The sequence below is a fragment of the Rhododendron vialii genome, chromosome 7a, assembly GCF_030253575.1.
Source record: "Rhododendron vialii isolate Sample 1 chromosome 7a, ASM3025357v1".
In the NCBI taxonomy this organism is placed as follows: domain Eukaryota; kingdom Viridiplantae; phylum Streptophyta; class Magnoliopsida; order Ericales; family Ericaceae; genus Rhododendron; species Rhododendron vialii.
In genome coordinates this window covers 7,495,402-7,506,657 of record NC_080563.1, presented here as the reverse complement: position 1 = coordinate 7,506,657, position 11,256 = coordinate 7,495,402, and the positions used below count along the sequence as shown (strand labels likewise).

The window sequence follows — 11,256 nt, the reverse complement described above, 5'->3', positions numbered from 1 at the left end:
GGGGGTGAGATGGTTCCCCAACTACAACATATCGGTGTCCTGCCCTAGTAACGTAGTCCTTATATCCCTTTGAGTGTTATAGAGATCTTGCAGTCCGAACACAATATTTTCCAAACCTCCGGATTGCACCTCGAAAATACTCATTTGTTGGGAAGTTGGCACATTTGCTTGTGATAGTTGTTCTGCCAAAGCTCTTTTGGTAGCTGTCACTTTGCAATGAGATCGCAACAAATGTGTCCTCCTTGGAGACGTAAGAGGGTGGTTATGTGCCTCAACAAATTGGGAGACAACATACTTGTCACCGGACTTTGATCCCACAACTGCCAATTTCGCACCACAACCCTCTCTAATTATCCCCCGACGCCGTTTGGAGGATCCATTAATTTGTACAGGTTTTTTGGGCACCGAGTAGCCTTGTTTACAGCACACATACTCTTTCCTAATGACTTCTTTATCCCCATTCTTCCTGCTAGAATGTTCTCGCGTACCAAATCCTGATTCTTTACCATAATTGTTGTAAAACTTATGAACGGCGTCTAAATTGACAAACTCTTGATTAATTTTCGGTATCACGTCATTCTTAACTTGAGGAATGTAACATTTTTGGGAAGAATTGGCAGATGATTGACACATTTCAGATGGTAATGGTGATACTACGTCCATTTCTTCCAAATTTTCCAAACACTGCATTATAAAATGAGGGGGAAATCACATAATTGAAGACTATAAACAATCAAAAGTGGAAAAATGAACTACCAAAGAGCTGACAGAATATCAATTTACTCATCTACTGTTTCATATCAAAAACCAACTTTTCGAAAAGCTAGGAAACAACAATTGGGCAGTTAATAACAGTTGTATGAATATTGTTTGCCTTCGAAGGACTACCGTTCCACCACAATCACTCTAGCAAAATTACTTTTATCAACAGCATGAACCAAATGCCAACAATTGGGCAGTTAACTACAGTGTTCTGTTCTTGCTTATCAAAAAAAAAATTACTGTGTTCTTTGCCCTCACTTGAACTGATTTTCTACAACAGAACTTTCAATTTTTAGAAAATTTAACTTGTAAAAAACCATAACTCGGAAAAATAATACACAAACCCTAACCCAATATCACAACCCTAATTTCTGTGCCATTTTCTGGTAAATCAAACAAACCCTAACTCCAATAGTCCAAGAAAATGGGTGTTTTAGAACTCTGTTTTTTTTTTCGAGTTACATTTTCTGAAAAAAGAAAAGAAAAGAAGGGAAGATCCAAACCGAGAGAGCTTCTAAAATACCCATTCTCGAAAAAAAAAGATTCAAAACCAGATAACAAGCCTCAACAAATGGGCATTTTAGAACTCTGTTTCTTTCTTTTTTTTCCGAGTTACATTTTCTGAAAAATAAAAAAAACCAGATCCAAATCGAGAGAGTAAGATACCTTGAAATGGAGCCCTAATCTGGTAGTGTTTTGTGTTCTCCTTCACAAGATCGAGAGATAGCTTCGTGTATCTGGTATTACAGGAGAAAAAAAAATTCGAGTTATGGTTTCTGCTTGTTGAAAATCGAGAGGGGAGAGAGAGAGAGAGAGAGAGAGAGAGAGAGAGAGAGAGAGAGAGAGAGAGAGAGAGAGAGAGAGAGAGAGAGAGAGAGAGAGAGAGAGAGAGAGAGATACCTTCGTGGTCTTCGTGGTCGATTTCATCTTCTTCATGTTCCATTTGTCGGTCTGTTCATCGTCGTCTCACTCAATCGCCCTCTTCTCTCTCTCCGTTTGAAGCGTACTCTGGAAGCTAGGAACAAAAGGATTTGCGTGTGTGGGAGCTGGTGTGACCGAGACCAGTTTCACCCGACCCGACCCCTATATTTTACCCGTGAGTTATCCCCTTTTATCAGAGCCGTTGGATGAGATCCAATGGCTGCGGAGCAAAGTCTGCATTTTCCTTAACTGCGGACGCCCGCAACTGAAGGGCCCTATATATATATATATATATATATAAACAAAAAAGATACAAACTTCTACATAATATGCAAATGTTCAAAATAAACAAAAGTACAAAAACATACCTCTTTAAGTTGTACCCAACAAAAACGTACCCTATGAATTTCTGATATATTCACAGTTGGTTTGAAGAACGATAAAATTCCTCTTATTTTTTTCTTATTCCATTATAACTTAAACCTAAAAAAGTAAGATCGCAAGAATCAACATTTTAAAATTTAAACACACCGGCCAGTGCTCTGGACGAGTACTTAACTACTACTGGATCAATCAACAAATTAATCAAGTAAATATCTATATATACTATAGAATACTAAAACTCAGCCAGAGCCAGGATATAAATGCACAACTAACGTGCTATCGAAACTAAAACTAGGCAAACATTTCTTTGTGCTGCACTCGGGTAGCTAGCTAGCTAGGAATAGGAGTGAGAAAACAGCTATGGCTTCTTCTTCCACAGTGAGCAGAATGAACTCTAACAAGCCTCATGTCCTGTGCATCCCTTACCCAATTCAAGACCACATCAAGCCAATGCTTAAACTGGCAAACATTCTCAACTCATTCGGCTTCCGCATCTCACCTTCATCAACATAGAGTTCAATTGCGACAACTTGCTTACATCCGGAGCCTTGAATCAATTGCCAAACTCCGTAACTTCCGCTTTGAAACTGGTAGAATAACTAACAGGAAAAACTTACTAAAGAAAGGGGATACATATCATTGACTTAACCTAACCTTTTGATGTTTCAGCAGGGTGGCCAATTTACATGCTCCTCTATTAATTCCCTAGAGACCAACCTAATTTAGCAGTTCATAGCACGAAGGGAAAAGAAAAGAACCATAACATTAACTAACCTAACCTAACCTAACCTTCCAAACTTGTAAGGAGTTGAGAATCTGATGACCCATAAAGTTTTGTGATCTTGATATTGCCTTCAAAAGGTTTTTGAAATTTTTCGCCGATGACCCGCCTTTACTGTTGGCCTCAACTGCTAGTTTCTTCCACTCCATTGCCTTCCTCTTCAACGCTTTACCCACATCCCCTCCATCAACTCGCGAACCAGACTTTCCACTTCTTCCCTCTCCATATCCTCGTTGATCTTCATCCCGATACCCCATCTGTTACAGCTATATCGACAGGTCTCTTGATGGTCAGGACCAAAATACGGCCAACCGATCATAGGCACTCCAGCACAAATGCTTGCAAGCATTGAGCTAGTCCCAAAATGACTCACAAACACTCCGATTGAAGGGTGGGCAAGAGCTTGCTCCTGGGGGCTCCATGTGGCTATCAGACCCCTTTCTTTAGTCTTTTTCAAGAACTCGAGTGGCAGAGTTGCCAATTGGCCCTTGGTGAAATCTGGTGTAATTATCCAAAGAAATGGCTGGTTTCTATTGCAAATGCCCCAAGCAAACTCACATAGTTGCTGCGGGGTCATGACCGCAAGATCACCAAAGCTTATGTATACAACTGAATTGTGTTTGATGGAGTCGAGCCATTCCAGGCAACGGATTCCGTCCCCGCGTTGATGAAGGAAACTGATTCGAGATGATCACCGGTGCCAGTGGAAGCCGAGTTGAGCCGCATTTGTTGGGGGCCAACGGCATACACGTGTTGAAACATGGGCTTGATCGCATCGAAAACATCGTGTTCCAGAGCTTCGAATGTTTCGAAGATGAAAACCGAAGCTTGGAAAGCCTCCTCTACCCAATCTTCTTATTCCCAGAAGCAAAATACATGATTGTGCAAAAGAAGTTTTCGGCAACATTCTTACAGATACAAGCAATGGACCAATTCTAAGTTCCATTGGATTCATACATCCCTAGTGGCAAGTTCTAGGGTACTCCTTCATTTTGTAAGAGTGTCCACAAGGTTCATAGAGCTCTCCGTACTTCATTAAATAATTAGAAACCATTTTATCATTAATATTCATCCAAGGCAAGACTTGTGGTGAGGGTGAGAGATAACCAACTGAGGGAGTCGAGCTCCGAGGGCTGCTACTCTTGATAGTTTTTTATGTAATGTTATTGTGTATGATCCACTAATAGTTAAATTTCCCTTGTCAACTTGTGTGTGAGTGTTTGGTTTTGATCCTCGACGCACAACACGAGTCCACTCAATGAGCTTCAGTACAAGTTTGATTTGGTAAGTTGCTTTTCATTAAGAAAAAACAAACAAAAAAAACATTGACCAAGGGGATGTTGAATATCTTCGAGAGTCTAACATGAAAATCTGCCATGCACAAGACAAGGCCCAAGCCAAAACAAAAAGAAGAAACGAATTACAGTGCTGAAAAGCAGAACAAAGGGAACTCAAGAGGTAGCAAAGACTTCCTGAAGTTTCGATGATCAAACAGTTCTTTCTATGCTTTGATGAAGTGTGGATACTCTATGAACACCGAGAAACACTTAAGAAAAGTAGAAATACCTTAGAATTATGAATTTGATTACCAAATGAAATGTAAAACGTGTTTTAGCCTTAATGGCTTTGGTGATTTTTTTAGTTGTCTTGTTTCCACCTAGTTTTCACGAACGAAATGCAATTACATTTATCATTGGATTCCGCCATACTTTAGTGCTTTAGAAACACTATTTATTGATATACAATTGGGTTTTTTATCCAATTTAAAATGAGAAACATACATGCGTTTTACCGGATTGAATCATATTTTGACCCATCAAGGGTAAAATGGTCACTTATTTTGATGTACAATGATTTTTAAAAGGAACTACTTCATCTAGAAACTAAATTGGAAAAAAGCTTTCTAACGGTTCAAACCACGTGCGAATTGGAGTTTGGAAGAGTCCGGAGAAAGTTCGCAAAGTTGGACTTGCTGTACATGTTCATGATGCGCCTAGGGCGCATTGAAAGGCACCTGGGCACATAGGATTGCGCCTGAGGCGCATTAATGGAGCAAAACATACCAAACTTTGCGGACGTGCTCCGGACACTCTTGAACTCCAATTTGAGCGTGGTTTGAACCATTAGAAAGCTTGTTCAATCAACTTTTCCTACCGAATTAGTTTCGTCAAAAAATAATTTGTACATGAAAATACATGACCATATTACCCTCAATTGGTCGAAAATCAAATTATTTCTGTAAAACGTTCATATCGCTCTCCTTTTAAATTAGATTAAGACCAATTATACAATGATAAATAAGGTTTTTACTGTATTGAAAGACGAAGCAAATGAACAATTAAATAAGGTTTTTTGCCGATGACTCGCCTTTACTGTTGGCCTCAACTGCTAGTTTCTTCCACTCCCTTGCCTTCCTCTTCATCGCTTTACCCACGTCCCCCTCCATCAACTCGCGAACTAGGCTTTCCACTTCTTCCCCCTCCATATCCTCATTGATCTTCATCCCGATACCCCATCGGTTACAGCTATACCGGCAGGTCTCTTGATGGTCATGACCAAAATACGGCCAACCGATCATAGGCACTCCAGCCCAAATGCTCTCAAGCATTGAGCTAGTCCCAAAATGACTCACAAACACTCCGACTGAAGGGTGGGCAAGAACTTGCTCCTGGGGGCTCCATGTGGCTATCAGACCCCTTTCTTTAGTCTTTTTCAAGAACTCAAGTGGCAGAGTTGCCAATTGGCCCTTGGCGAAATCTGTTGTAATTATCCAAAGAAATGGCTGGTTTCTATTGCAAGTTCCCCAAGCAAACTCACATTGTTGCTGCGGGGTCATGACCGCAAGATCACCAAAGCTTATGTATACAACTGAATTGGGTTTGATGGAGTCGAGCCATTCCAGGCAACGGATTCCGTCCCCACGTTGATTGAAGGAAACTGATTCGAGATGATCACCGGTGCCAGTGGAAGCCGAGTTGAACAGCATTTGGAGGGGCAACGGCATAAACGTGTTGAAACATGGGCTTGATCGCATGGAAAACATCGTGTTCCAGAGCCTCGAATGTTTCGAAGATGATACCCGAAGCTTGGAAAGCCTCCTCTGCCCAATCTGCTTATTCTCAGAAGCAAAATTCATGATTTTGCAAAAGAAGATGGTGGATGCACTGCGTATTGCCTACTGCCCTTGCTGGGTGCGTAGGATTGCGCCTGAGTCGCATTAATGCTGTAAAACATACAAAACTTATTGGACTTGCCCCGGACGCTCCTGTATTCCAAATTGCGCATGGTTTGAACTTTTAGAAAGCTTGTCCAATCTACTTTCCTATTGAATCAGTTTTGATGAAAAATATTTTGTACATCAAAATACATGACAATTTTACCCTCAATTGATCGAAAAATAAGTCATTTCAGTATAACACTCTTATTGCTCTCATTTTAAATTGGATTGATCGAAAAATAAGTCATTTTAGTATAACACTCGTATTGCTCTCATTTTAAATCGGATTAAGACAAATTATATACTGATAAATAAGGTTTTCACTGTATTAAAAGATGATGGAAATGCACAATTAAAATAATGATTTTTTTTTTTGAAAAGTTGGTCAAAAGGAGATCGATTGAGAGATCATTGAAGCAACAAATGCTAAAGTATGTTTCCGTGCTCATTCCCACATTCTAAGTTCAATTCGATTCATACATCCCTAGTGGTTAGTTCTAGGGTACTCAATCATTTTGTAAGAGTGTCCACATGGTTCATAGAGCTCTCCGTACTTCATTAAATAATTAGAAACCGTTTCATCATTAGGACTCATCCAAGGCAAGACTTGTGGCGAGGATGAGAGATAACCAGTAGAGGGAGTCAAGTTTAGAGGGGTACTCCTCTTGAGAGTTTTTTTTTGTAATGTTATTGCGTTTGATCCATGAATAGTTAAGTTTCTCTCAATTCGTGTGTGAGTGTTTGGTTTTGATCCTCGACGCACAACACGAGTCCACTCAATGAGCTTTAGTAAAGGTTTGTTTTAGTAAGTTGCTTTTCATTAAGAAAAAACAAAACCAAAAAAATGGTCCAAGGGGATATTGGATATCCTTGAGAGTCTAACACAAAAATCTGCCTTGTACAAGACAAGGCCCAAACCAAAACAGAAAGAAGAAAGGAATTACAGTGCTAAAAAGCAAAACAAAGGGAACTCAAGGGGTAGCAAAGATTCTTGAAGTGTCGATGATGATGAAACGGTTCTTTCTACGCTTTGATTTAGTGTGGATATTCTATGAACACCGTGAAACACTTAAGCAAAGAATCAGATATTTGATTACCAAATGAAATGTAAAACGTGTTTCAACTTTAGTGGCTTCAACGATTTTTATAGTTGTCTTGTTTCTACCTAATTTTCATGAACAAAATGCAATTACTCTTATGGTTGGATTCCGCCACCCTTTAGTGCTTTAGAAATACTATTTATTGATATACAATGGGTCTTGATCCAATTTAAAATGAGAAACATACATGCGTTTTACCGGATTGAATCATATTTTGACTCATCAAGGGTAAAATGCTCACTAATTTTGATTTACAAATGATGTTTAAATGGAACTACTTCGTCTAGAAACTAAATTGGACAAGCTTTCTAACGGTTCAAACCATGTGCAAAATGGAGTTCAGGAGTGTCCGGGGCAAGTTCGCAAAAGTTGGACCTATTGTGCATGTTCATGATGCGCCCGGGGCGTATTAATGGTGCAAAACATACCAAATTTTGGGGACTTGCCCCAGACACTCCCGAACTCCAATTTGCGCGTGGTTCAGACCGTTAGAAAGCTTTTGTCCAATCTACTTTCCTACTGAACTGGTTTCGATGAAAAATAATTTGAATATCAAAATTCATGACCATTTTACCCTCAATTGATTGAAAAAAAATTATTTTAGTAAAACGCTCATATCGCTCTCATTTTAAATCGGATTAAGACCAATTATATAATGATAAATAATGTTTTCATTGTATTGAAAGATGATGGAAATGGACAATTAAAAGAATCAAATTTTATTTATGAAAGTTGGTCGAAGGGAGGCCGATTCAATGATCATCCGAGCAAGAAAGGCTAAATTACGTTTTTGTGCTAAAGTCAGGGAGTGATTTTAGCACTCCCCAAAATGTTTACCGTAACAAATTTCAGAGTACGGTTAACGATTTGGGGAGTGCAAAAATCACTCCCTTTTTTATACAGAGTCCATATTTTCTTAATTAATTTTCTGGTCAAAGAATAGATCAGTTCTCAATCTTTGGTCATGCGATCTGAACCCTCCACTTGTTACTATTAGTTTTGTTCTCTCTCTCTCTCTCTCTCCCTCCCCCTCTCTCTCTCTCTCTCTCTCTCATTCTTGGTCAACTGTATTGGGGTGTATGCAATTATCGAGTATACCAAGTTATACACTCCTAAACTTAAATTTTGCTGATGTGAACCCAGATTAATTCCTGAGTCTTATTTAACCGTCCACTTGTGAGGAGCCTACTTAAAACCATGACCAAGCTTTGTATGAACTAATCCCACAAGAGTTGATAACACAAGAAGATTTCGAACACGAATTGTAGGAGAGAGTAAACCTATAAATCTCAAGTCTTGACCTCAGGTTCAACCCGATGGGATTATGATGATATACTAACAATTGAGGTATGGTAATTTTATCAGTAAATGCAAAAGTTATAACAATTCAATAATCCAAAAACTGAACCTAGTTTCCACTTTGGGCTGTGTTGATTGTTGTTCATTTAAATAATTTCAGATGACCTTCATCAACAATGAGGCAATTTCCTTTTATTGCCAATAAAAGCACCAGAAACCATACTTATGAAAGGAGTCAAAGAACAATTCAAACTTACAAGTATTGTACCAATAAAATAAATTAAGAACACTCATTACTCATAGTTACAGGGATACATATCATTGACTAACCTAACCTTTTGATGTAACCTTTCGATGTTTCAGGCCAATTTATGTGCACCTCCATTAATCCCTTGGAGACCAACCTAATTGAGCAGTTCATAGCACGACAGTAAAAGAAAAGAACCATAACATTGACTAACCTAACCTACCAAACTTATTATAAGGAGCTGAGAATCTAATGACCCATGAAGTTTTGTGATATTGATAATGCCTTCAAAAGGTTGTTGAAATTTTTCGCTGATGACCTGCCTTACTGGTGGCCTCAACTGCTAGTTTCTTCCACTCCATCGCCTTCCTCTTCATAGCTTTACCCTCGTTTCCCTCCATCAACTCGCGAACTAGGCCAACCTATCATAGGCACTCCAGCCCAAATGCTCTCAAGCATTGAGCTAGTCCCAAAATGACTCACAAACACTCCAACTGAAGGGTGGGCAGGAGCTTGTTCATGGGGGCTCCATGTCGCTATCAGACCCCCTTTCTTTAGTCTTTTTCAATAACTCGAGTGGCAGAGTTGCCAATTGGCCCTTGGCGAAATCTGGTGTAATTATCCAAAGAAATGGCTTGTTTCTATTGCAAATGCCCCAAGCAAACTCACATAGTTGCTGTGGGGTCATGACCGCAAGATCACCAAAGCTTATGTATACAACTGAATTCGGTTTCATGGAGTCGAGCCATTCCAGGCAACGGATTCCATCCCCGCATTGATTGAAGGAAACATAGTTGAGCCGCATTTGGAGGGGGCCAACGGCATACACGTGTTGAAACATGGGCTTGATCGCATCGAAAACATTGTGTTCCTGAGCTTCGAATGTTTCGAAGATGATACCCGAAGCTTGGAAAGCCTCCTCTGCCCAATCTTCTTATTCTCGGAAGCAAAAATCATGATTTTGCAAAAGAAGATGGTGGATGCACTGCGTATTGCCTACTGCCCTTGTTGGGCGCATAGGATTGGGCCTGAGGCGCATTAATGCTGCAAAACATACCAAATTTTTGCGGACTTGCTCCGGACGCTCCTGAACTCCAATTTGCGCGTGGTTTGAACCGTTAGGAAACTTGTCCAATTTCTTTCCTATTGAATCAGTTTTGATGAAAAATATTTTGTACATCAAAATACATGACCATGTTACCCTTAATTGATCGAAAAATAAGTCATTTCAGTATAACACTCGTATTGCTCTCATTTTAAATTGGATTAAGACAAATTATATACTGATAAATAAGGTTTTCACTGTCTTAAAAGATGATGGAAACGAACTATTAAAATGATGATATTTTTTTTGATTAAAAGTTGGTCAATAGGAGATTGATTTAGAGATCATCGAAGCGACAAATGCTAAAGTATGTTTCCGCTCCCATTTCCACATTCTAAGTTCCATTCGATTCATACATTCCTAGTGGCTAGTTCTAGGGTACAACTTCATTTTTAAGAGTGTCCACAAGGTCAATAGAGCGCTCCGTACTTTGTTAAATAATTAGAAACTGTTTCATCATTAGGATTCATCCAAGGCAAGACTTGTGGTGAGGGTGAAAGGTAACTAGCTGAGGGAGTCGAGTTCAGAAGGGTGCTCCTCTTGAGAGTTTTTTTTTGTAATGTTATTGCATTTGATCCATTAATAGTTAAGTTTCTCTCAATTCATGAGTGAGTGTGTGACATCCCACTTTTTCAGGTAAAAAAAAAAAAAAATATTTTTGACAAAAATAATTCATTTATTTCATTTCTCTTTTTCCAAAACTTCTTTCTGATTAAAAAATAAATAAAAATAAATAAACTCAGATAACTCATATTTTGTGTTATGTGGAGTAATGTGTATGTTATATTTTGGACCACTTATTTTATCGTTGAGTCACGCTTAATCTTGGTAATTAATGATGGGCCCGATTAGGAGAGTGGGCGTGTATTTGTATATAAGTTGGAGAGACCTAGGGTTAGTTTATTTTCTAAGGGGTGCTGTGAGAAAGAGTTAGAGAACGAGATAGACATAAATATCGAGCCGACGTTAATTGGGAGGGTTCCATCGTGAGTTTTGGGTTGGTAAGTCTCCTGATCACTCCTCTTTGAAATTAATTGATGCTATATTCATATAATGGAACATGGGTTTTCTTGGTGTGTTGCTTGAGGAAGATCAATGGGTTTTCTTGGTGGCGTGGAGAGAGAGAGAGAGAGAGAGAGAGAGAGAGAGAGAGAGAGAGAGGTGCTGTATGGGTGCCGTGTGTGTGCATGCAGGTGTAGGGGAAATGGAGGTGTAAGTGTTAGATTTAATTGCATAGTCATCATAACTTAGATTAATAGTTATACATACTTACAGTTTTATATGTTTCTTTTATTTGTGATTTAGAATAGCTGATTAGTATCACGCTTCGTATTTGGTAGCATTCGTTCGGAATCGAGGTGAGTGGTTAAGCATGTGATCCCTTTTTTGGAATCCTCTTGAGCCAATCTATTCTTGATATTTCGTCATTTCTTGTGATCC

General features: G+C 39.1%; 2 protein-coding genes and 1 long non-coding RNA gene across 3 annotated transcripts; all 3 read right to left on the bottom strand.

Moving 5' to 3' along the window:
• Positions 1-228: 228 nt before the first annotated feature.
• Positions 229-1,760, bottom strand: LOC131334714 (uncharacterized). The gene is made up of 3 exons (XR_009202248.1): positions 1,663-1,760; positions 1,429-1,499; positions 229-684 (listed from the first exon to the last, which is right to left on the bottom strand). It is a non-coding gene; the product is annotated as an uncharacterized LOC131334714 (long non-coding RNA).
• A 1,248-nt stretch (positions 1,761-3,008) lies between these two features.
• Positions 3,009-3,425, bottom strand: LOC131332608 (7-deoxyloganetin glucosyltransferase-like). Its single transcript, XM_058366909.1, has one exon. It carries the CDS (start codon positions 3,423-3,425, stop codon positions 3,009-3,011), a length of 417 nt encoding a protein of 138 aa, XP_058222892.1.
• A 1,761-nt stretch (positions 3,426-5,186) lies between these two features.
• Positions 5,187-5,984, bottom strand: LOC131332607 (7-deoxyloganetin glucosyltransferase-like). The gene has a single exon (XM_058366907.1). The coding sequence runs from the start codon at positions 5,982-5,984 to the stop codon at positions 5,187-5,189; it is 798 nt and encodes a 265-aa protein (XP_058222890.1).
• Positions 5,985-11,256: the final 5,272 nt, after the last annotated feature.